Source organism: Procambarus clarkii, chromosome 36, assembly GCF_040958095.1.
Source record: "Procambarus clarkii isolate CNS0578487 chromosome 36, FALCON_Pclarkii_2.0, whole genome shotgun sequence".
NCBI classification, from domain to species: domain Eukaryota; kingdom Metazoa; phylum Arthropoda; class Malacostraca; order Decapoda; family Cambaridae; genus Procambarus; species Procambarus clarkii.
The window spans coordinates 27,254,453-27,279,452 of NC_091185.1; the positions used below are offsets into that span (position 1 = coordinate 27,254,453).

At 41.3% G+C, this 25,000-nt stretch overlaps 1 protein-coding gene across 1 annotated transcript in view; it reads right to left on the bottom strand.

Annotated features, from left to right (window-relative positions):
- Positions 1-25,000, bottom strand: part of LOC123756241 (uncharacterized) — a 579,026-nt gene that overhangs the window by 407,086 nt on the left and 146,940 nt on the right. The window contains exon 2 of the mRNA XM_069336707.1: positions 13,890-14,095. Within this exon, the coding sequence (XP_069192808.1) occupies positions 13,890-14,095 (206 nt within the window). The remainder of the gene's footprint in view (positions 1-13,889; positions 14,096-25,000) is intronic.

Below are 25,000 nucleotides of genomic sequence, written 5' to 3' on the forward strand. Positions count from 1 at the left end.
GCTGCTGCTGCTTTTTTTTGAGATATATACAAGAGTTGTTACATTCTTGTACAGCCACTAGTACGCGTAGCGTTTCGGGCAAGTCCTTAATCCTATGGTCCCTGGAATACGATCCCCGCCGCGAAGAATAGTTTTTTCATCCAAGTACACATTTTACTGTTGCGTTAAACAGAGGCTACAGTTAAGGAATTGCGCCCAGTAAATCCTCCCCGGCCAGGATACGAACCCATGACATAGCGCTCGCGGAACGCCAGGCGAGTGTCTTACCACTACACCACGGAGACTGCTTCTGTTCCTACTGCTACTGCTGCTGCTGTTCCCACTTCTGCTGTGGTTTCCACTGGTGCTGCTGTTCCCACTGCTGCTGCTGCAACTGATCCTGTTCCTACTGCTGACGTTGCTCTTCCTGCTGCTACAACTGCTGCTGTTCCTACTGCTGCTGCTGCTGCTGATGTTTCAAAAACCATTACAACTGCTATCGATGCAATTAATATATCTGCTTTGCTTCTGTCGAGGTTACTTAGACTGCTTCCTGCTGTTAACGTTGCTGCTACTGTCTGCTGTTCCGATGCTACTGCTCCTTTCTTCAGCATTACCCCCCCTCCCCCCATGCCACGGGTACTATCCTGCCGTGGACAGTAGGGGCTTTATCCATTCTCGGACCTTATATCCTGCCCCCCATGGCATATAAAGCAGTTTATCCATTCTCGGACCTTATATCCTGCCCCAATGGCATATAAAGCAGTTTATCCATTCTCGGACCTTATATCCTGCCCCCCATGGCATATAAAGCAGTTTATCCATTCTCGGACCTTATATCCTGCCCCCCATGACAAATAAAGCAGTTTATCCATTCTCAGACCTTATATCCTGCCCCCCATGGCATATAAAGCAATTTATCCATTCTCGGACCTTACATCCTGCCCCCATGGCATATAAAGCAGTTTATCCATTCTCGGACCTTATATCCTGCCACCAGTGGCATATAAAGCAGTTTATCCATTCTCGGACCTTATATCCTGCCCCCCATGGCATATAAGGCAGTTTATCCATTCTCGGACCTTATATCCTGCCCCAATGGCATATAAAGCAGTTTATCCATTCTCGGACCTTATAGCCTGCCCCCCATGGCATATAAAGCAGTTTATCCATTCTCGGACCTTATATCCTGCCCCCATGGCATATATAGCAGTTTATCCATTCTCGGACCTTATATCCTGCCCCCATGGCATATTAAGCAGTTTATTCATTCTCGGACCTTATATCCTGCCCCACCATGGCATATAAAGCAGTTTATCCATTCTCGGACCTTATATCCTGCCCCCCATGGCATATAAAGCAGTTTATCCATTCTCGGACCTTATATATTACCCCCCCATGGCATATAAAGCAGTTTATCCATACTCGGACCTAATAGCCTGCCCCCCATGGCATATAAAGCAGTTTATCCATTCTCGGACCTTATATCCTGCCCCCCATGGCATATAAAGCAGTTTATCCATTCTCGGACCTTATATCCTGCCCCCCATGGCATATAAAGCAGTTTATCCATTCTCGGACCTTATATTCTGCCCCCCCCCCATGGCATTTAAAGCAGTTTATCCATTCTCGGACCTTATATCCTGCCCCCATGGCATAGAAAGCAACTTATCCATTCTCGGACTTTATATCCTGCCCCCCATGGCATATAAAGCAGTTTATCCATTCTCGGACCTTATATTCTGCCCCCATGGCATATAAAGCAGTTTATCCATTCTCGGACCTTATATCCTGCCCCCATGGCATATAAAGCAGTTTATCCATTCTCGGACCTTAAATCCTGCCCCCCATGGCATATAAAGCAGTTTATCCATTCTCGGACCTTATAGCCTGCCCCCCCATGGCATATAAAGCAGTTTATCCATTCTCGGACTTTATATCCTGCCCCCATGGCATATAAAGCAGTTTATCCATTCTCGGACCTTATATCCTGCCCCCATGGCATATAAAGCAGTTTATCCATTCTCGGACCTTATATCCTGCCCCCATGGCATATAAAGCAGTTTATCCATTCTCGGACCTTATATCCTGCCCCCCATGACATATAAAGCAGTTTATCGATTCTCGGACCTTATATCCTGCCCCCCATGACATATAAAGCAGTTTATCGATTCTCGGACCTTATATCCTGCCCCCCATGGCATATAAAGCAGTTTATCCATTTTCGGTCCTTATATCCTGCCCCCCCCCCATGGCATTTAAAGCAGTTTATCCATTCTCGGACCTTATATCCTGCCCCCCATGGCATATAAAGCAGTTTATCCATTCTCGGACCTTATATCCTGCCCCCCATGACAAATAAAGCAGTTTATCCATTCTCAGACCTTATATCCTGCCCCCCATGGCATATAAAGCAATTTATCCATTCTCGGACCTTACATCCTGCCCCCATGGCATATAAAGCAGTTTATCCATTCTTGGACCTTATATCCTGCCACCAGTGGCATATAAAGCAGTTTATCCATTCTCGGACCTTATATCCTGCCCCCCATGGCATATAAGGCAGTTTATCCATTCTCGGACCTTATATCCTGCCCCAATGGCATATAAAGCAGTTTATCCATTCTCGGACCTTATAGCCTGCCCCCCATGGCATATAAAGCAGTTTATCCATTCTCGGACCTTATATCCTGCCCCCATGGCATATATAGCAGTTTATCCATTCTCGGACCTTATATCCTGCCCCCATGGCATATTAAGCAGTTTATTCATTCTCGGACCTTATATCCTGCCCCACCATGGCATATAAAGCAGTTTATCCATTCTCGGACCTTATATCCTGCCCCCCATGGCATATAAAGCAGTTTATCCATTCTCGGACCTTATATATTACCCCCCCATGGCATATAAAGCAGTTTATCCATACTCGGACCTTATAGCCTGCCCCCCATGGCATATAAAGCAGTTTATCCATTCTCGGACCTTATATCCTGCCCCCCATGGCATATAAAGCAGTTTATCCATTCTCGGACCTTATATCCTGCCCCCCATGGCATATAAAGCAGTTTATCCATTCTCGGACCTTATATTCTGCCCCCCCCCCCATGGCATTTAAAGCAGTTTATCCATTCTCGGACCTTATATCCTGCCCCCATGGCATGTAAAGCAACTTATCCATTCTCGGACTTTATATCCTGCCCCCCATGGCATATAAAGCAGTTTATCCATTCTCGGACCTTATATTCTGCCCCCATGGCATATAAAGCAGTTTATCCATTCTCGGACCTTATATCCTGCCCCCATGGCATATAAAGCAGTTTATCCATTCTCGGACCTTAAATCCTGCCCCCCATGGCATATAAAGCAGTTTATCCATTCTCGGACCTTATAGCCTGCCCCCCATGGCATATAAAGCAGTTTATCCATTCTCGGACTTTATATCCTGCCCCCATGGCATATAAAGCAGTTTATCCATTCTCGGACCTTATATCCTGCCCCCATGGCATATAAAGCAGTTTATCCATTCTCGGACCTTATATCCTGCCCCCATGGCATATAAAGCAGTTTATCCATTCTCGGACCTTATATCCTGCCCCCCATGACATATAAAGCAGTTTATCGATTCTCGGACCTTATATCCTGCCCCCCATGACATATAAAGCAGTTTATCGATTCTCGGACCTTATATCCTGCCCCCCATGGCATATAAAGCAGTTTATCCATTTTCGGTCCTTATATCCTGCCCCCCCAATGGCATTTAAAGCAGTTTATCCATTCTCGGACCTTATATCCTGCCCCCATGGCATATAAAGCAATTTATCCATTCTCAGACCTTATATCCTGCCCCCCATGGCATATAAAGCAATTTATCCATTCTCGGACCTTACATCCTGCCCCCATGGCATATAAAGCAGTTTATCCATTCTCGGACCTTATATCCTGCCACCAGTGGCATATAAAGCAGTTTATCCATTCGCGGACCTTATATCCTGCCCCCCATGGCATATAAAGCAGTTTATCCATTCTCGGACCTTATATCCTGCCCCAATGGCATATAAAGCAGTTTATCCATTCTCGGACCTTATAGCCTGCCCCCCATGGCATATAAAGCAGTTTATCCATTCTCGGACCTTATATCCTGCCCCCATGGCATATATAGCAGTTTATCCATTCTCGGACCTTATATCCTGCCCCCATGGCATATTAAGCAGTTTATTCATTCTCGGACCTTATATCCTGCCCCACCATGGCATATAAAGCAGTTTATCCATTCTCGGACCTTATATCCTGCCCCCCATGGCATATAAAGCAGTTTATCCATTCTCGGACCTTATATATTACCCCCCCATGGCATATAAAGCAGTTTATCCATACTCGGACCTTATAGCCTGCCCCCCATGGCATATAAAGCAGTTTATCCATTCTCGGACCTTATATCCTGCCCCCCATGGCATATAAAGCAGTTTATCCATTCTCGGACCTTATATCCTGCCCCCCATGGCATATAAAGCAGTTTATCCATTCTCGGACCTTATATTCTGCCCCCCCCCCCCATGGCATTTAAAGCAGTTTATCCATTCTCGGACCTTATATCCTGCCCCCATGGCATATAAAGCAATTTATCCATTCTCGGACTTTATATCCTGCCCCCCATGGCATATAAAGCAGTTTATCCATTCTCGGACCTTATATTCTGCCCCCATGGCATATAAAGCAGTTTATCCATTCTCGGACCTTATAGCCTGCCCCCCCATGGCATATAAAGCAGTTTATCCATTCTCGGACTTTATATCCTGCCCCCATGGCATATAAAGCAGTTTATCCATTCTCGGACCTTATATCCTGCCCCCATGGCATATAAAGCAGTTTATCCATTCTCGGACCTTATATCCTGCCCCCGTGGCATATAAAGCAGTTTATCCATTCTCGGACCTTATATCCTGCCCCCCATGACATATAAAGCAGTTTATCCATTCTCGGACCTTATATCCTGCCCCCCATGACATATAAAGCAGTTTATCGATTCTCGGACCTTATATCCTGCCCCCCATGGCATATAAAGCAGTTTATCCATTTTCGGTCCTTATATCCTGCCCCCCATGGCATATAAAGCAGTTTATCCATTCTCGGACCTTATATCCTGCCCCCCATGGCATATAAAGCAGTTTATCCATTCTCGGACCTTATATCCTGCCCCCCATGACATATAAAGCAGTTTATCCATTCTCGGACCTTATATCCTGCCCCCCATGGCATATAAAGCAGTTTATCCATTCTCGGACCTTATATCCTGCCCCCCCATGACATATAAAGCAGTTTATCCATTCTCGGATCTTATATCCTGCCCCCCATGGCATATAAAGCAGTTTATCTTCCACTGCATCCGGCCATTGCCTCTCTCCGTTCTCACTTCCTCTAAACACAAGTTACGGCCATTGTTCTGACCACACAGAATGCCGTCTGGATGCTGGGAGCCTGCTGCAGGGCCGGCTTCAACACTCTCTTCAGCTTCCCTAAGTGGTTTTGATGCTGCTTCTCCCGAGTGTGTGTTATCTCAAGGTGTTCCCAATGATGCTATTTTTTTTAGAGTGGTTGGTTTTTCTTTTATGTTTTGTTTCATTGGGTATGGGTTTTGGAGTGGGTGCTGTGTATTTGAGTGCGTTGTTTGAGTGGGAGCTGTATATATGAGTGTGTTATTTGAGTGGGAGCGGTGTATGTAAGTGTGTTGCTTGAGTAGGAGCGGTATATTTGAGTGCGTTGTTTGAGTGAGAGCTGTATATGTGAGTGTGCTGGTTGAGTGGGAGCTGTATATTTGAGTGTATTGTTTGAGTGCTTGCTGTATATTTGAGTGCGTTGTTTGAGCGAGAGCAGTATATGTAAGTGCGTTGCTTGAGTGGGAGCTGCATATGTGAGTGTGTTGTTTGAGTGGGATCTGTACATTTGAGTGCGTTGCTTAAGTTAGTGATACTTATCTGTGTTCCCTGAGTAATATGTGAGTGAGTGCTGTTCATCTGAATGAATTCTCTGAGTGAATACTTTTTATCTGTGTTCTCAGAGTGAGTCGTGTCTCTGTGTGCTGTTACGATAATTGCGTGCTCTTAACGGTCCATTCAGCTGTTGGTGTTGGTACTGTTGGCTCTGCCCAACCAGCCCTACCCCCACCACACCCTCAGATATTGCTGCTGCTGGTAGTGCTGCACCCGCTGCTCCTACAGGTGTTGATATTATTGCCTCTGCACTGGCCTGGCTTGCCCACTGTACTGCTGGTCGCTTATTCTCTTGTGCGCAGCGATAACTTCTTCCTTCCATTTAAACTTGAGTGTGTGTGTTTTTTTTACCCTCTCTCAAGGTTTTATGTTTTCTAGACAATGATTTTTTGGGGGCAAATGTTTTTTCCTGGACATTTACTTTCTTACTTTTTCATTTTACGTGTCTTTGTTCCTTCTGTGTTTTTTTTTTAGGTATGTATTTGGTTTCCATTCTCTTATTATAAGAGAATAAGAATATTATAAGACAAAATGAAATGTTGTTTTACCAAATAATAATATATGAGAGGAATCAGTCTTCAAGACTGAGTAACATAACACACTATATATATATATATATATATATATATATATATATATATATATATATATATATATATATATATATATATATATATATATATGAACGAATGATATCTTCGTCTTAACATCTATGCCTCTTATTTCAAACTTCTTCTGGCTAGCATATCATAGATAAGAAGCTTGATCCAATCAGTTAAATCATATTTGGCTAGTGTTTGTTGGTCAGTGGTTAGCAGAAATAGTTAATACACACACATATATGACATGTGTACTTTGGATTACGATTTCTGTTCCTTTGCTGAATTGAACTAATAAATCACGAGTCAATATGGTACGAACTGACTCTCGAGCTCCATAAAACCACACCTTTGGTGCTCAGTCGCAAACATAGCCGACACTTTATTAAATTCTATTATAATATGTAAATCCAACAATTTACAAAGGATAGTTGTAAAACGTTAGACACGAATATCAATTTTTACATAGCGATTTTTCATCATGTTTATTTGGGTGGAAGAATCTTTTTGTTTTTGTGACGATATTAATGCCATCTGTTGAGCGCACCTGACCCCATTTTCTGTTTCCCGGTGGAAGGCTATGACCTTACCTGTGTAGCTTCCTTCTTACTATTAAATTTTAACTCCTCAGAAGTGATGTTGGCGTTAACTTTGACAACAAGAGGCAAGCCACCAGGAGTAGCCAGCAAGGGCAGTTCTGAACGGAAGACTTGTTTCGGTAAGAACAAGTAGGGCCTGGTCGTTGAACACAATGAATTCCCTCAGGGGGAGCCAGCAAACTATTTGTGATTGAACAAATCCACAAGGGCCGTGACGAGGATTTGTTCATTTAATGCATCACGTTAGTGTGATTTATGTGTGTAGTGTATTTGTGATTGGGACGACGTATCCCGGGGTGGCCCAGTTGTGCTAATAGACGGAATTAGCATCCTTTTGTCCTGTAAGTTAAGACGTGTTCGAGGTGAAGCCTTTATAGGAAGCCAGCCAGAATGCTGCTGGAGTTTTCTAGGTAATGTTTAGACACTGTGATGATACTGTGGAGGACTGACTCGTGGATTGCTGAGAAAAGTGGACTCACCAGCGTGGGTACCTCAGCAGAAAGGCTCAGGGGTAGGAACATTGAACGTTGTACGAAGAACTCATCATCATAGATGATCGCAGAAGTTTTTTTTGTAGTGACCTTTGTAAAAGAGACACGAAGTTATCTGTACTGTAAATATGTAATGGGTGTATATAGTTGTACATAAGATTGAAGTACATGTGGTGAAGTTTTGTTTAGTGTTGTTTAAACACTAGTGTTTAAACTAGTTGTTTAAACACTAGTGCTTAAACACTAGTTTAGTGTTTTGATTAATCCACTTCCAGTTGGATTATCTGTTACTGCTCAGTTTTAAATAACTTAACACTGACTTGGGGTTGGATCTGGTAAGAAGAAGCACTAAGGCCCGGTTACAGTGTACGTTGTAACAGTGTACAGTGTGGGTCCTAACAGTACACCTTCCACTCACATTTTCTACAAGTATTACAAATATTTTTAATGACAGGGTGTTTGCAGCAAATTCAATAAGATTGACATCGATTTAAACCAGTTTAATTATTATTGTCATGGTAATGTAAGCTATTAAGATATTACTCCTGATAACCTCTTTGGTATGTTAATATATTTAAGCTCAAATTATACTATCTTCTCATTATAAACTCTGTGTAAGTATCGTAAGACTATATCTCCTGCTATATCAGTATTGTATTACAGATATTTTAATATTTAGCATTTTATATTGTAATATCAATATTGAATATCTTGATTGTTATTCTGTCTAAGGATAAGTTACAATCACATTGCAGTTCACAAATACCAAGACTTTAACTGTCTTACATTCAACCTTACTTAAAACATCACTTTACCACATTTTTAAGTATCTTCATACATTTTGCAAGAATCAAATATATTCTACTGCCGCAGTTTTGTATTGACACGTAATCACCTAGTTGTGCTTGTAGGGGTTGAGCTCTGGCTCTTTGGTCCCTTTGATATCCTTCCAAATGCATGCTGGAACACTGAGTATATGAGGCACGACCTATTGTTCACTCAACCCTAATGGCTGACTATAATTACTGTTATATTCATAAGGCAAACGTATGAACCGGATTCTAAATCAAACAAATCTTCTGTTTGAATGATTTCGAATAAAAGGTTTAGTTCGTGATTTTGTTTTAATGGTGTTTTACTTGTGGTACAATTAGCAGGTTTTTCAGGCTTGTGTAATTTGGAAGGAGGAAGTGGGTGAGTGTAGGGAGATTGGTCGTGAGGTTTGATGCCTTGTGAGGAAACCTCCTTTGTGCTTTGTACTTCTGTGGTCTAGTGTCTTTTGTGTGGGGGGGGGGGGGGGGGACCCACCATTGAGTGGATTAGTACTTTTGTGGCCTAATGACTTTCGCGCGAGGACCTTCTTGAGTTATCTTGAGATGATTTCGGGGCTTTTAGTGTCCCCGCGGCCCGGTCTTCGACCAGGCCTCCACCCCTAGGAAGCAGGCAGGGACAGCTGACTAACACCCAGGTACCTATTTTACTGCTAGGTAACAGGGGCATAGGGTGAAAGAAACTCTGCCCATTGTTTCTCGCCGGCGCCCGGGATCGAACCCGTGAGCACAGGATCACTAGTCCAGCGTGCTGTCCGCTCGGCCGACCGTGCTCTCTGATACGTGTGTCAATACATGCCATGTATAGATCTGTTCAATGTATCCGAAATCCATAATTAAATGGTATTTTGTCTGACCATTTGTGTGCCCTTATATCAGGTATTTTTTTTTTTTTTTTATAATCATTGTCTCTGGCAAGGCTGCCAACAGTCTGGTACATTTTCCATTCAATGTCTACTTATCTCATTCTCGTGAAAAGTTTTGGACATTTTCGTGCAGTCATTTCCTCGTTCGTGGTCGCGTATGGAAAGTTTTGTGCGTTTTACGTGGAAATTTGGGCGTCTTGGGCCATAACATTGTCTTTCGTCAAGTGCATTCCAGCACATTTCTGGATGGAAGTCCCATCAATTCTTTCAAAATAGCCGGCTTTCCTTCCTTAGCATATTCAAGCATTTCCCGGGACGCGGGAATCTGCTTTTTTCTTTCCAGGGATATTCCTGCGCGGGCCCTAAGCCTCTGGCTGGCCCACGTGGTGTTGCTTGTTTCTGATTTACTTGGACGGAGTGTGAGTATTTATGACTCGTATGGTCGCTTCTGTATGATTATCTCCCCATGTGTTTAACAACTTCTGCTCTGTTGAATCTAAGTTGAAATCGTATTGGGTTTGTAACTGTGCACTGTGTTGGATAAGAACCAGGAAGCTCAATATGAGACATCAGCACGAGGCTATTGAAGCAGCTCGGCTCCAAGAGAACTCATAAAACACTACGAAATGATCTGTGAGCTCAGTAAACTGTTGATGATTTTACACCTGGGGGCGTTGGTCTTACACCCGGGAGAGGAAGGTCTTACACCCGGGGGTGATGGTCGTACACCCGGGGGTGATGGTCTTACACCCGGGGGTGATGGTCTTACACCCGGGGGGGTGATGGTCGTACACCCGGGGGGGTGATGGTCTTACACCCGGGGGGTGATGGTCGTACACCCGGGGGGGGGGGGGGGGGTGATGGTCTTACACCCGGGTGTGATGGTCTTACACCCGGGGGTGATGGTCTTACACCCGGGGGGGTGATGGTCTTACACCCGGGGGGTGATGGTCGTACACCCGGGGGGGGGGTGATGGTCGTACACCCGGGGGTGATGGTCTTACACCCGGGGGTGATGGTCTTACACCCGGGGGTGATGGTCTTACACCCGGGGGGGTGATGGTCGTACACCCGGGGGGTGATGGTCTTACACCCGGGGGTGATGGTCGTATACCCGGGGGGGGGTGATGGTCGTACACCCGGGGGTGATGGTCGTACACCCGGGGGTGATGGTCTTACACCCGGGGGTGATGGTCTTACACCCGGGGGGTGATGGTCGTACACCCGGGGGGGTGATGGTCGTACACCCGGGGGGTGATGGTCGTACACCCGGGGGGGGGGGGTGTTGGTCGTACACCCGGGAGGGTGATGGTCTTACACCCGGGGGGGTGTTGGTCTTACACCCGGGAGGGTGATGGTCTTACACCCGGGGGGTGATGGTCTTACACCCGGGAGGGTGATGGTCTTACACCCGGGGGGGTGATGGTCTTACACCCGGGAGGGTGATGGTCTTACACCCGGGGGGGTGATGGTCTTACACCCGGGGGTGATGGTTTTACACCCGGGGGTGACGGTCTTACACCCGGGGGTGACGGTCTTACACCCAGGGGTGACGCTCTTACACCCGGGGGTGACGGTCTTACACCCGGGGGTGACGGTCTTACACCCGGGGGTGACGGTCGTACACCCGGGGGTGTTGGTCTTACACGCGGGGGTGATGGTCTTACACCCGGGGGTGACGGTCTTACACCCAGGGGTGATGGTCTTACACCCGGGGGTGATGGTCTTACACGCGGGGGTGTTGGTCTTACACCCGGGGGTGTTGGTCTTACACGCGGGGGTGATGGTCTTACACCCGGGGGTGACGGTCTTACACCCGGGGGGGTGATGGTCTTACACGCGGGGGTGTTGGTCTTACACCCGGGGGTGTTGGTCTTACACCCAGGGGTGATGGTCTTACACCCGGGGGTGACGGTCTTACACCCGGGGGTGTTGGTCTTACACCCGGGGGTGTTGGTCGTACACCCGGGAGGGTGATGGTCTTACACCCGGGGGGGGTGTTGGTCTTACACCCGGGAGGGTGATGGTCTTACACCCGGGGGGGTGATGGTCGTACACCCGGAGGGGGGGGGGATGGTCGTACACCCGGGGGGGTGTTGGTCTTACACCCGGGAGGGTGATGGTCTTACACCCGGGGGGGTGTTGGTCTTACACCCGGGAGGGTGATGGTCTTACACCCGGGAGGGTGATGGTCTTACACCCGTGGGGTGATGGTCTTACACCCGGGGGTGACGGTCTTACACCCGTGGGGTGTTGGTCTTATACCCATGGGTAATTATCTTTAAGAGTCACGGGTAATGAGAAATACGTCTTTTTAAGCGTCTCTTCTTTATGACGTGACGTCTTTACGTCATAAAGAAATGACGTCAATATGAAAAAAACAAGAACTAGTGTAATTTCTTAATTCAATTACAATCAAACATAAGATTCCATTTATAAAATGGAGTACACAAAAATTTATCTATTTCTGTTTATAAATTTATCTAATTTATTTTCTATTTCTAAAAATTTATCTATTTTATTTATATTTAATATTCTTTAGCCATAACACAAAAATTCCCCAAACGTTATTGATACTGTAGTTGTTGTTGTTGTTTAAAATTCGCTACTTGGAACAAAAAGTTCCAAGTAGCACGGGCTATGGTGAGCCCGTGGTGATACTGTAGTTATGTACCTGCATGAGCGGTCAGTGAGGGAACGAGACAATTCTCGCTCTGGAGAACATTTGTCTATTTGAGACAGGAAGTATATAATAATAGATAGTGTCAGGTCATATACGAGAAACGAGGATTCAAGATCAACTGGAAGCATCTGAATATTCTTTATCAACGACGTTTAGCTTTCCTACTAACAGTAAAGCAACACAATATATATTAATACTCCCTTACACACTTGGGGGTGGACGGTAGAGCGACGGTCTCGCTTCATGCAGGTCGGCGTTCACTCCCCCGACCGTCCAAGTGGTTAGGCACTATTCCGTCTCCCCGTCCTATCCCAAATCCTTATTCTGATCCCTTCCCTGTACTATATAGTCGTAATGGTTTGGCGCTATCTCCTAATAATTGCCTCCCTCCCTTACGAATGCTGCTACTGCCTCCTGTCCATCGCTAGACCAATCAACACAGGTTGTTCACGAGATTCACGAAACTATCGAAACGATAATACGTTTCTTGGTCCCTTTTGATATTATCTGGGGTTAATTGCAGCTTTGGAAATGTTTGTAGTTAAAATTATTGACTTTGTGTTAATGGGTCATTATCAGCTAGTTAGTGAGGCTGAAAACTCTGTGAAAAACTATTAAACCATTCAATTGAGCACTACATTATTGAATGTGAAACTGTATAAGGTTCAAGATCTCCTGACCAATTGTTCAATCAACTTTGTAACTATTTCATTGAATCTGGTATATTTAAAGACATCCTAATATTTAATCCTCAATTTCATTTTTTCATTTTAAAAATATTTAGTTTATTTGTTTTTAAAGCTGGATTTTTTATAAATCCATCATTGCCTTGTGTAGTAGTGAACATAAGAAATTTGAATTTACAAGTTCGTAAATTGAAACAGGTATAATATCAGATGTAGCAGATGGTAACCTCACGAAGTATATACGAGCTTCAATCTACTATTTCTACTACTACAATCAATCTATTTCTACTACTACAATCTACTCCAAGAGGATCATACACAAAACCTATTGTGTATGATCATCAGTCCTGTGTAACAGTGAATAGGAGCAACATCTCGCTGTAATAAGTCAGACTTTGTAATAACTGAATTACTCAGACTTTGAAATAATGTATATTTTGTCAATAAATATAAAAATAATAAAGTATCTAGTAATGTGTGAAGACTTGTGTACAGGAACCGACCTCTGACTGTTTCCTTAAGACGAGTGCTTCCTTCCTCCTGGTGTAAGACCCAAGGATTTGATCTTCACTAAATCTGAATTTCATTTAACATACATTTAATATAACATTGATAATTGTGTTGGAGGCAAAAGAGCTAATTATTAAAGACAAGTGAGTTCATAATTGAATTATGAATTCATAATTGAATTATGAATTCATAATTGAATTATGAATTCATAATTGAATTATGAATTCATAATTGAATGACAATTCATAATTGAGTGACAATTCATAATTGAATGATAATTCACAATTGAATAATAATTTCCAATTGAATAATAATTCACAATTGAATAATAAATCATAATTTAATACTAATTCACAAATGAATTATAATTCATACTTGAATAATAATTCAAAATTGAATTATAATTCACAATTGAAATATAATTCACAATTGAATGATAATTCATAATTGAATGATAATTCATAATTAAATGATAATTCATAATTGAATTATAACTCATAATTGAATAATAAATTATTCAAGCGTCACATAGAAGACGGTTAAGTCAGACAAAAACCAATAAAGAGAGACAAAGCCTAACAGCATCAGGCAGATAAAGAGGAAGCTGGAGCCGGATATGAGAGGAAGATGTCCAAGGCAACACCACGGAGCCAACTTACCTATAACCGTGAGGTAGATCCTCGAATTCCGTGTCGGCGACTTCTTAAAGTCGACACGGCAGCGATAGAGTCCGTCGTCGGAGCTCCACACCGTCTCCAGATGGAGGCCGGATGTCCCGGAGGTCATGTCGAACTTGGCCCGGTTCTTGAGGACGGACAGAGGCTGGTGTTTGGGCTGGGACACGCGACGGTTGCGAAGATCAACACTGTGGAGGGGGAAAAAATTGGAAACCGAGGATTAGAACGAGCAATGTAAAGTTGTTTTCCTATATATGTAAAATATTTATTCTTTGCCGCTCTGTATATTATTATATGAGACCATATCTTGTCCAATTCTTCATTTTTTTATAAAATGAAGATAAATTTAGACACAGAGATTAATTTTTTTTTTAGCTAATACGAAGAATTAGTTCAAGTCTGAAGCCTTGTGTAAACGGTACAGCGAATAATGGAACATCAAGTCACAACTGATAACGGTACAGTACGTCATAGCTGGCAAGGAGAGGTACAGCAGGTGACAGATGGTAACGTTACAGCAGGTGACAAATGATAACGTTACAGCAGGTGACAAATTATAACGTTACAGCAGGTGACAAATTATAACGTTACAGCAGGTGACAAATGATAACGTTACAGCAGGTGACAAATTATATCGTTATAGCAGGTGACAAATTATAACGTTACAGCAGGTGACAAATTATAACGTTACAGCAGGTGACAAATTATATCGTTATAGGAGGTGACAAATTATAACGTTACAGAGGTGTTACAGCAGGTTGTCCTGACAATGGGCGACGACCTATACAATGGGCGATGACCTATACCCTTCAGACTGAACTATTTGCCTTGATCCTTGCACTGAAATGTGTACAAGTCTCAAAACTTGATACATTAATTGTAAGTGACTCCTTATCATCCTTAAATGCTCTCAACTCTTTAAGACATAACTGTAAAATGCTCGTGTCCGAAGCTAGGCACAAATACAACAAAATTATTAAGGATGGTAACAGAGTCCATTTCATGTGGTCTTCATTTCATGTTGGGCTCCGAATGCATGATAGAGCTGATAGGTTAGCCAAAGAATCTGCCTTTAAAGGAGCCATTGAGTGTAACCTTGGATTGTCAATGAGCAATCTGAGAGCAGCAGTACACCGAGAACTTCAACAAGATCTTGTAGATCTGAGGCAAAGTGAAATTGACACCAGTAATTCCATCTATCATCATACTATCATGCAAGAGGAGCCACACATCTATGGTTCATCCAATAAAATCAGCAGACTTCTAGATGTTACTACTGCTCGGCTTAGACTCGGTTACAAGTATCTCTGGGAATTCTCATTATTTGCTGATGTAGACCTGACCAAATGTAAACTGTGTCAACAAAATTATTCGCACACCCTCCGTCACTATGTGATGGAGTGCGAAAAGATACGTGTATTTAGAGACAATTCTATAACCAATGTTCCAGCGATGTGTCAATATTTCATTCAAAATGATCTGCTACCAGAAATTTTAGCCAAATATCCCCAGTTTGCTAACTGTAGGTAGTAACTAAGTGATTGTAACCTATCCACCGCTGCCCACTGGATGGGGGGCGGTGTGCAGGACAAACATATAAATTTTGACACTAGCTCTCCACATATGTCAGTTGCTTAATTTAGAACCTGTACTTGAGGTCGATCTCGAACCCATTGTTGATGTGATGACTTATATTGAATTGTGTAACTAGCTCATCAAGATTGTAACTTGCTTAGCTAAATGAATTGTGGGGTTCAGTCCCTGAGCCCATTATGTGCCTCTGTAACCCTATCCACTACCGCCCACAAGATGGGTATGGGGTGCATAATAAATGAACTAAACTAACTAACTACAGCAGGTGACAAATGATAACGTTACAGCAGGTGACAAATGATAACGTTACAGCAGGTGACAAATTATAACGTTACAGCAGGTGACAAATGATAACGTTACAGCAGGTGACAAATTATAACGATACAGCAGGTGACAAATTATAACGTTACAGCAGGTGACAAATGATAACGTTACAGCAGGTGACAAATGATAACGTTACAGCAGGTGACAAATGATAACGTTACAGCAGGTGACAAATGATAACGTTACAGCAGGTGACAAATGATAACGTTACAGCAGGTGACAAATGATAACGTTGCAGCAGGTGACAAATGATAACGTTTCGTGGTTATAAGTATAAATCCCACACCTGTGATAGGTAAAACCATTTTTTTTTTTTAAACAGCGCCATCTGTTGCACGTAAGAGCAACACACGCCATACTAAATATGTTTCGATTCCATTTCAATGTTTCCGACTGCATTGATAAATTGAATTTTCATAGATTTCAATTTATTTTCAATTTGATTTAATTATTTTGTGTGACATTGCATTGGAATGTGATGTTGTGTTGCTGTGTTGATTACAATACCATCCATTTCGCAAGTTTAGTATATTTTTTGTATTTTTGCATTTTTTCATTTCGTTTTTTTAACTGTTTTTCTTATTTTTCAGTGATGAGAATATCAGATCAATTGATGTTCCCAAATTTCTGATGGGAGCATCAGATCATTTGGGAGTGCATCGGACGAGGGAGTGGGGAATGCTGGGGAGGACGAGGGGACGGGGTAATGGAGAATAGTGGAGAGGACATGGGGACAAGGGAGTGGGAATGGTGGAGAAGGAATAGGGGAAGGGGGAGAGGGGAATGGTAAGGAGGACGAGGGGATTGAGGAGTGGGGAATAGTTGGGAGGACGAGGGGATGGGGGGGGGGAAATGGTGGGGTGGACTGGAAGACAGGGGGAAGGTTGCTGTGACTCAGCAATGCACATGCGTTGCTGAGCCACAGCAACGCGTGACCGGGTACAGCTAGTTTAATAAAAAAAAAAAAGACATTTAGGAGCATTGTTTAATAAATGCTTTTGACTAATAATTATATATGAAAATGTTCTTGTAACAATTAATAGACAGTTGGTATATATATATATAAAATATATATATATATATATATAATATATATATATATATATATATATATATGTCGTACCTAGTAGCCAGAACTCACTTTTTGGCCTACTATGCATGGCCCGATTTGCCTAATAAGCCAAGTTTTCCTGAATTAATATATTTTTTCTAATTTTTTTCTTATGAAATGATAAAGCTACCCATTTCATTATGTATGAGGTCAATTTTTTTTTATTGGATTTAAAATTAACGTAGATATATGACCGAACCTAACCAACCCTACCTAACCTAACCTAACCTATCTTTATAGGTGAGGTTTGGTTAGGTAGCCGAAAAAGTTAGGTTAGGTTAGGTTAGGTAGGTTAGGTAGTCGAAAAACAACTAATTCCTGAAAACTTGGCTTATTAGGCAAATCGGGCCTTGAATAGTAGGCTGAGAAGTGCGTTCTGGCTACTAGGTACGACATATATATATATATATATATATATGTCGTACCTAGTAGCCAGAACGCACTTCTCAGCCTACTATGCAAGGCCCAATTTGCCTAATAAGCCAGGTTTTCATGAATTATTTGTTTTTCGACTACCTAACCTACCTAACCTGACCTAACCTAACTTTTTCTGCTACCTAACCGAACCTAACCTGTAAAGATAGGTTAGGTTAGGTTAGGTAGGGATGGTTAGGTTCGGTCATATATCTACGTTAATTTTAACTCTAATAATAAAAAATTGACCTCATACATAATGAAATGGGTAGCTTTATCATTTCATAAGAAAAAAATTAGAGAAAATATATTAATTCAGGAAAACTTGGCTTATTAGGCAAATCGGGCCTTGCATAGTAGGCTGAGAAGTGCGTTCTGGCTATTAGGTACGACATATATATATATATATATATATATATATATATATATATATATATATATATAGAAATGGATCTAAGTTACTTAGATCCATTTCTAATAGATCAGCTAAAGGGCGATTTAAGTAGAATCATTGAAAAACATTTGTCTCACTAATTTATTGTATATATTTACCTCTTTATGTTATAATTACCTATGCATTATGCTTTATCAGATGGGCCATTGGGCTACATCGGATGGGCCAATTGGGTGCATCTGATTGGCCAATGGGCCTTCTGCGTTGTCCAAGTATTGTACCTCACCTTACTTCACCACTCTCTCCTGCCTATTTATACCCATCACTCGATCTGTAAAATGACCTTCTGAAGATGTATTTAATATACGAAAGTACTTAAGGAAATTTCCTGTTTCATTTTTCCTCCGTGGTCTGACATTGTCATATATATATATATATATATATATATATATATATATATATATATATATATATATATATATATATATATATATATATATATATTAGTATATTTTGGTAGCAGTCTTTCCTGTAGACATATATTATTATATATGACCGAAAAAGTAAGATTAATAATTCTAACACGAATTTTCTCAATCTTTCGTACATTTCTTTTCACTGTTGGAGGTAAATCAAAAATCAATTCTCCAAAATTCATTTTTATTTCTAGTCTGACGCGACACGAGCGCGTTTCGTAAAACTTATTACATTTTCAAAGACTTTAGTTCACAAATACACAACTGAATAGAACTTACGCATCTCCGATTTTATATCTACATTTGAGTGAGGTGGAAGGGGTGATGTGGCATTAACACAAGACAGAACAGGAGGTGGCATTAATAGGGTATTAATTTCATCAACACAAGACAGAACAAGAGGTGGTATTAATAGGGTATTAATTTCATCAACACAAGACAGAACACGAAACAATGGGTATTGAATAGAAGTGTTTGTAGAAAGCCTATTGGTCCATATTTCTTGATGCTTCTATATTGGAGCGGAGTCTAGAGGTGGGTAGAATATAGTTGTGCAATAATTGGCTGTTGATTACTGGTGTTGACTTCTTGATGTGCAGTGCCTCGCAAACGTCAAGCCGCCTGCTATCGCTGTATCTATCGATGATTTCTGTGTTGTTTACTAGGATTTCTCTGGCTATGGTTTGGTTGTGGGAAGAGATTATATGTTCCTTAATGGAGCCCTGTTGCTTATGCATCGTTAAACGCCTAGAAAGAGATGTTGTTGTCTTGCCTATATACTGGGTTTTTTGGAGCTTACAGTCCCCAAGAGGGCATTTAAAGGCATAGACGACGTTAGTCTCTTTTAAAGCGTTCTGTTTTGTGTCTGGAGAGTTTCTCATGAGTAGGCTGGCCGTTTTTCTGGTTTTATAGTAAATCGTCAGTTGTATCCTCTGATTTTTGTCTGTAGGGATAACGTTTCTATTAACAATATCTTTCAGGACCCTTTCCTCCGTTTTATGAGCTGTGGAAAAGAAGTTCCTGTAAAATAGTCTAATAGGGGGTATAGGTGTTGTGTTAGTTGTCTCTTCAGAGGTTGCATGGCTTTTCACTTTCCTTCTTATGATGTCTTCGACGAAACCATTGGAGAAGCCGTTATTGACTAGGACCTGCCTTACCCTGCAGAGTTCTTCGTCGACTTGCTTCCATTCTGAGCTGTGGCTGAGAGCACGGTCGACATATGCGTTAACGACACTCCTCTTGTACCTGTCTGGGCAGTCGCTGTTGGCATTTAGGCACATTCCTATGTTCGTTTCCTTAGTGTAGACTGCAGTGTGGAAACCTCCGCCCTTTTCCATGACTGTTACATCTAGAAAGGGCAGCTTCTCATCCTTTTCCATCTCGTAAGTGAAACGCAGCACGGAACTCTGCTCAAATGCCTCCTTCAGCTCCTGCAGATGTCTGACATCAGGTACCTGTGTAAAAATGTCGTCAACATACCTGCAGTATATGACCGGTTTCAAGTTCATGTCGACTAAGACTTTTTGCTCGATGGTACCCATGTAGAAGTTTGCAAACAGGACACCTAGGGGAGAACCCATGGCGACCCCATCTACTTGCTTATACATGTGCCCATCCGGGCTCAAGAAGGGTGTCTCTTTAGTACAAGCTTGGAGTAGTTTCCTCAGAATATTTTCTGGTATGTCAAGAGGAGTACAGGCTGGATCACGATACACTCTGTCGGCTATCATTCCGATTGTCTCGTCCACAGGTACGTTGGTAAACAGCGATTCTACGTCCAACGAGGCTCTTATCCCTGTGGCCCGTATGCCCCGCAGTAAGTCAACAAATTCCTTTGGAGACTTCAGGCTGAAGGCGCAAGGAACATAAGGAGTCAGCAGGCCGTTGAGTTGCTTCGCCAGTCTGTACGTGGGTGTATGCCTTTAAATGCCCTCTTGGGGACTGTAAGCTCCAAAAAACCCAGTATATAGGCAAGACAACAACATCTCTTTCTAGGCGTTTAACGATGCATAAGCAACAGGGCTCCATTAAGGAACATATAATCTCTTCCCACAACCAAACCATAGCCAGAGAAATCCTAGTAAACAACACAGAAATCATCGATAGATACAGCGATAGCAGGCGGCTTGACGTTTGCGAGGCACTACACATCAAGAAGTCAACACCAGCAATCAACAGCCAATTATTGCACAACTATATTCTACCCACCTCTAGACTCTGCTCCAATATAGAAGCATCAAGAAATATGGACCAATAGGCTTTCTACAAACACTTCTATTCAATACCCATTGTTTCGTGTTCTGTCTTGTGTTGATGAAATTAATACCCTATTAATACCACCTCTTGTTCTGTCTTGTGTTGATGAAATTAATACCCTATTAATGCCACCTCCTGTTCTGTCTTGTGTTAATGCCACATCACCCCTTCCACCTCACTCAAATGTAGATATAAAATCGGAGATGCGTAAGTTCTATTCAGTTGTGTATTTGTGAACTAAAGTCTTTGAAAATGTAATAAGTTTTACGAAACGCGCTCGTGTCGCGTCAGACTAGAAATAAAAATGAATTTTGGAGAATTGATTTTTGATTTACCTCCAACAGTGAAAAGAAATGTACGAAAGATTGAGAAAATTCGTGTTAGAATTATTAATCTTACTTTTTCGGTCATATTTAATAATATATATATATATATATATATATATATATATATATATATATATATATATATATATATATATAAATATATATATATTTATAAATATATATATATATATATATATATATATATATATATATATATATATATATATATATATATATATATATTTATAAATATATATATATTTATATATATATATATATATATATATATATATATATATATATATATATATATATATCGGATATATATATATATATATATATATATATATATATATATATATATACATATATATATATATATATATATATATATATATATATATATATATATATATATATATATATATATATATATATATACCATATGCATTCCATTCACCTGCGCTCTAAGTGACTCGAACCGTAGACACCACGCGAGTGAGGCCGAAGTTCTATCGACCGAGCTATTGAGAAATCTTAAAAAGGAAAATTTCAGACTTTCCCTGAACACTACTGAAACTCAGAAGAATTAGTGATCCACGTCATATAAATTCGTGTTTCGAGTATCCTATACAGCCCGGGTGATTAGAATGTTTGCTTCCACGAAAATGTGTATGACAATGTACCATGTGAATGTTGTGTTGTTTTAATTTTTTCTTAAAATCAAATATATTTTTCCTTGGGACTTCGATTTGGGACACAATGGAGTTGAGAATGGTCCAGGACGGACCGAAACGTCATCCTCCCTTCACTTTCTAGTGTGTGGTTTGGTCAGCATATTTTCCTTGGTGTTAAATATTTATTTAGAAATGCATTATATTTCACAGTACGCAAACAGGGTGGAGGTATATATATGTGCTTTGGTATATGCCAATGTTGATCAGTGCAACTGACAGCTAGGTAAAGAATGCAAGCGGTTGCATCTCCAGCACTGCTACATTGATTTAAGTTTCGTCTTTCACTCTCTCTCTCTCTCTCTCTCTCTCTCTCTCTCTCTCTCTCTCTCTCTCTCTCTCTCTCTCTCTCTCTCTCTCTCTCTCTCTCTCTCTCTCTCTCTCTCTCTCTCAGATTATTATTACTTAACAAACAAGCTTCAACAGCTTCAATGGTTCTAGAAGTATATAAATGATTGGGTTGTCAGCGGTGTTCAGTGTGATTAGTAAAGCGGTGATAAAAAGACATTTTGGGCTGTGATTCGGGTGAGAATCACATAACTGATTCAGGTGAGAATCACAGAACTGATTCGAGTGAAAATCATATAACTGATTCGAGTGAGAATCAAATAACTGATTCGGGTTAAAATAACATAACTGATTCGGGTGAGAATCACAAAACTGATTCGAGTGAGAATCATATAACTAATTCGAGTGAGAATCAAATAACTGATTCGGGTTAAAATAACATAACTGATTCGGTGAGAATCACGAAACTGATGCGGTTGAGAATCACGGAACAGATTCGGGTGAGAATCACAGAACTGATTCGGGTAAGAATCACATAACTGATTCCGGTGAGAATCACAGAACTGATTCGGGTGAGAGACTGTGATTGATTCATTTCTTTAAGATAATGGTAGATTCGTGCGTGACTCGGTGGTTGACTCAACGGTTGACTGATGTGTTGGGCAAGGACTCTTCAGACTGACTCTGGCTGATGCAGGAGGATAAGTGACTCGGATGCAACACAATGACTTATTCAAGTGCAAGTCAATGAGTGACTTATGTACATGCCAGTGATGAACTCAGTTGCTTGACGACTCATGTGTTAGACAATGATTGATTGTCTAAGTCAATGATTGACTTACGAGTTAGTCATTGGTTGACTTATCTACAGGGCTACATGAGTCAAACTTGTAAGAACAGATGTCATGTGAGTCAAACTTGTAAGAACAGTTGTCATGTGAGTCAATGGATGCCTCTTGTGATACCATAGCTGACTGATTCATTTGTGACATTCATACAGTACTCACGAACAATGAGTGCTGTATGACGGTTGGCTTTAGAATGGAGAAAAAATCATATTCTTACACGAAATAATTACTTGACCACTGAGACCATTCTTGGACCATTGGGACTATCATTGTTTCATGTGAGAGAAGGCATATGACTCCTATATAATCTAATCATTGAGTCGCAAGTTAGATACATTCATTATTTCTGTGGAATGCTACTCACTGTTGTAGAGGTCAAAGTTTAACTCAGTGTAAGACACAGGTTAAAATAAGAGAGGGAAGTATTAAAATTGCCGAGACATCTTTGTAATGTGAAGATAAAAAGTTAACTATGGGGTGACATTTTTATTGATATCTGATTCAGAAGTCAGTCTATCAATAAAACTAATATCAAATTGTATTTCAGGGTACTTACTGAATATTTTATTGGACGGGAAACTTCGTGGTGGAGTGGTCGGCGTGGGGAAATTATTCTGACATGTCTATAACCCATAACCATGATTGCATTTACAGGACTAAGCCAAATCCATTTTAACAATCCACTTTAATTAACGTAAAAGAATTATGAAGTGATTATACAAGCGGCCACAAATCACTCACACATACACACACACACACACACACACACACACACACACACACACACACACACACACACACACACACACACACACACACACACACACACACACACACACACACACACACACACACAAACACACACACACACACACACACACACACGCACACACATTATTTAATGGAATGCATTAGGCAGTGATGTGATGCAGGCAGACTCCATTCAGTTACAAATGTAGATTTGATAGAGCCCAGTAGGCTCCAAAATCTGTACACCAGTTGATTGATTGTTGAGAGGCGGGACCAAAGCGCCAGTGCTCAACCCCTGCAAGCACAACTAGGTGAGTACAAGTAGGTGATTACACCGTCAGGGTGCTCCAGTGGTTAGAGTGAGCGGCTGGAATTATCCGGGTCGAGGGTTCGAGTCACGTTGGAGCTGCATTTTATTTTTATAGTTAATATTATACAGGACCTCGTGGCTGAGTGGACAGTGCTCGAATGACGTAGTCCTAAGGTTCGATTCCCGCCCGAGGCGGAAACAAATGGGCAAAGTTTACTTCACCTGATGCACCTGTTTACTTAGCAGTAAATAAATACCTGGAAGTTAAACAGCTGCTACGGGCTGCTTCCTGGGAATGTGTGTGTGTGTGTTAAGAGAGAATTATATGTAGTAGACGTTATAATGGAAACAAAATATCCGTTAGAAAGGCGGGGTCCATGAGCTAATAGCGGAATTTTGCAGGCACAAGCAGTAAATACACATACACGCACACACACATTACCGTTAGGCCGGGACAACCACAATCGCTCATCCGTGAACAACCTTAAATTACTCCAAATTGAATTGAGTCTGAATTGTTGTGGGAGCTAAACAGTGATTGGCTGGGTCAAAAATAACATGAGAACCTGTGACAACAGCAATGCTTTAGTTTGCCAAGATACAAGCACTAATTTACATCACGCTTGACACTACAGAGGCGCTACACACATTTATAATATCAATAAAGAAAAATAAAGTATAAATACACTGTAAATGAATATTAGGGGAAATTAACTAAATGTAAAGGAAACATGAATCCTGGCAAAGAAGATCACCCCTTTCACTCCCAAAAATCAGGAAAAACCCATCCATCAAACTGACTGGAAGAGGTCTTCTTCAATGACAAATTGTAAAACATTTCTAATAGAAATATTACTCAATCGGCTTTAATACAAATGACAAAGCCATACAACATGAACATTAGTAATGGTTGGTAGAATTTGGATCCATTTTTGATTGATTACTTTAAAAGCAATTTTAGTAAGACCGTTAATGCACAGTTTTCTCACTAGTGATGTCACTTCTGTGAGCTCACATAGAGTGGTCATTAATAACACTATAAAAACACTTCCCAAATTCGAGGATTATGAACCAAACATTAAGACACAATCTAGAAGTCTCCTGAATAAACAAATCATCGAAGATATTTTTGAGGTTTAAAGGACATCTTGAATCGTCATTTGTAAATTTTTCGGTGATCAGAACATAAAGATTTTTTTATCATACATAAAGAAGCGCCTGGCGTTTCGGGATAGCTTTGGCCTGGGTTCGTATCCTGGCCGGGAAGAG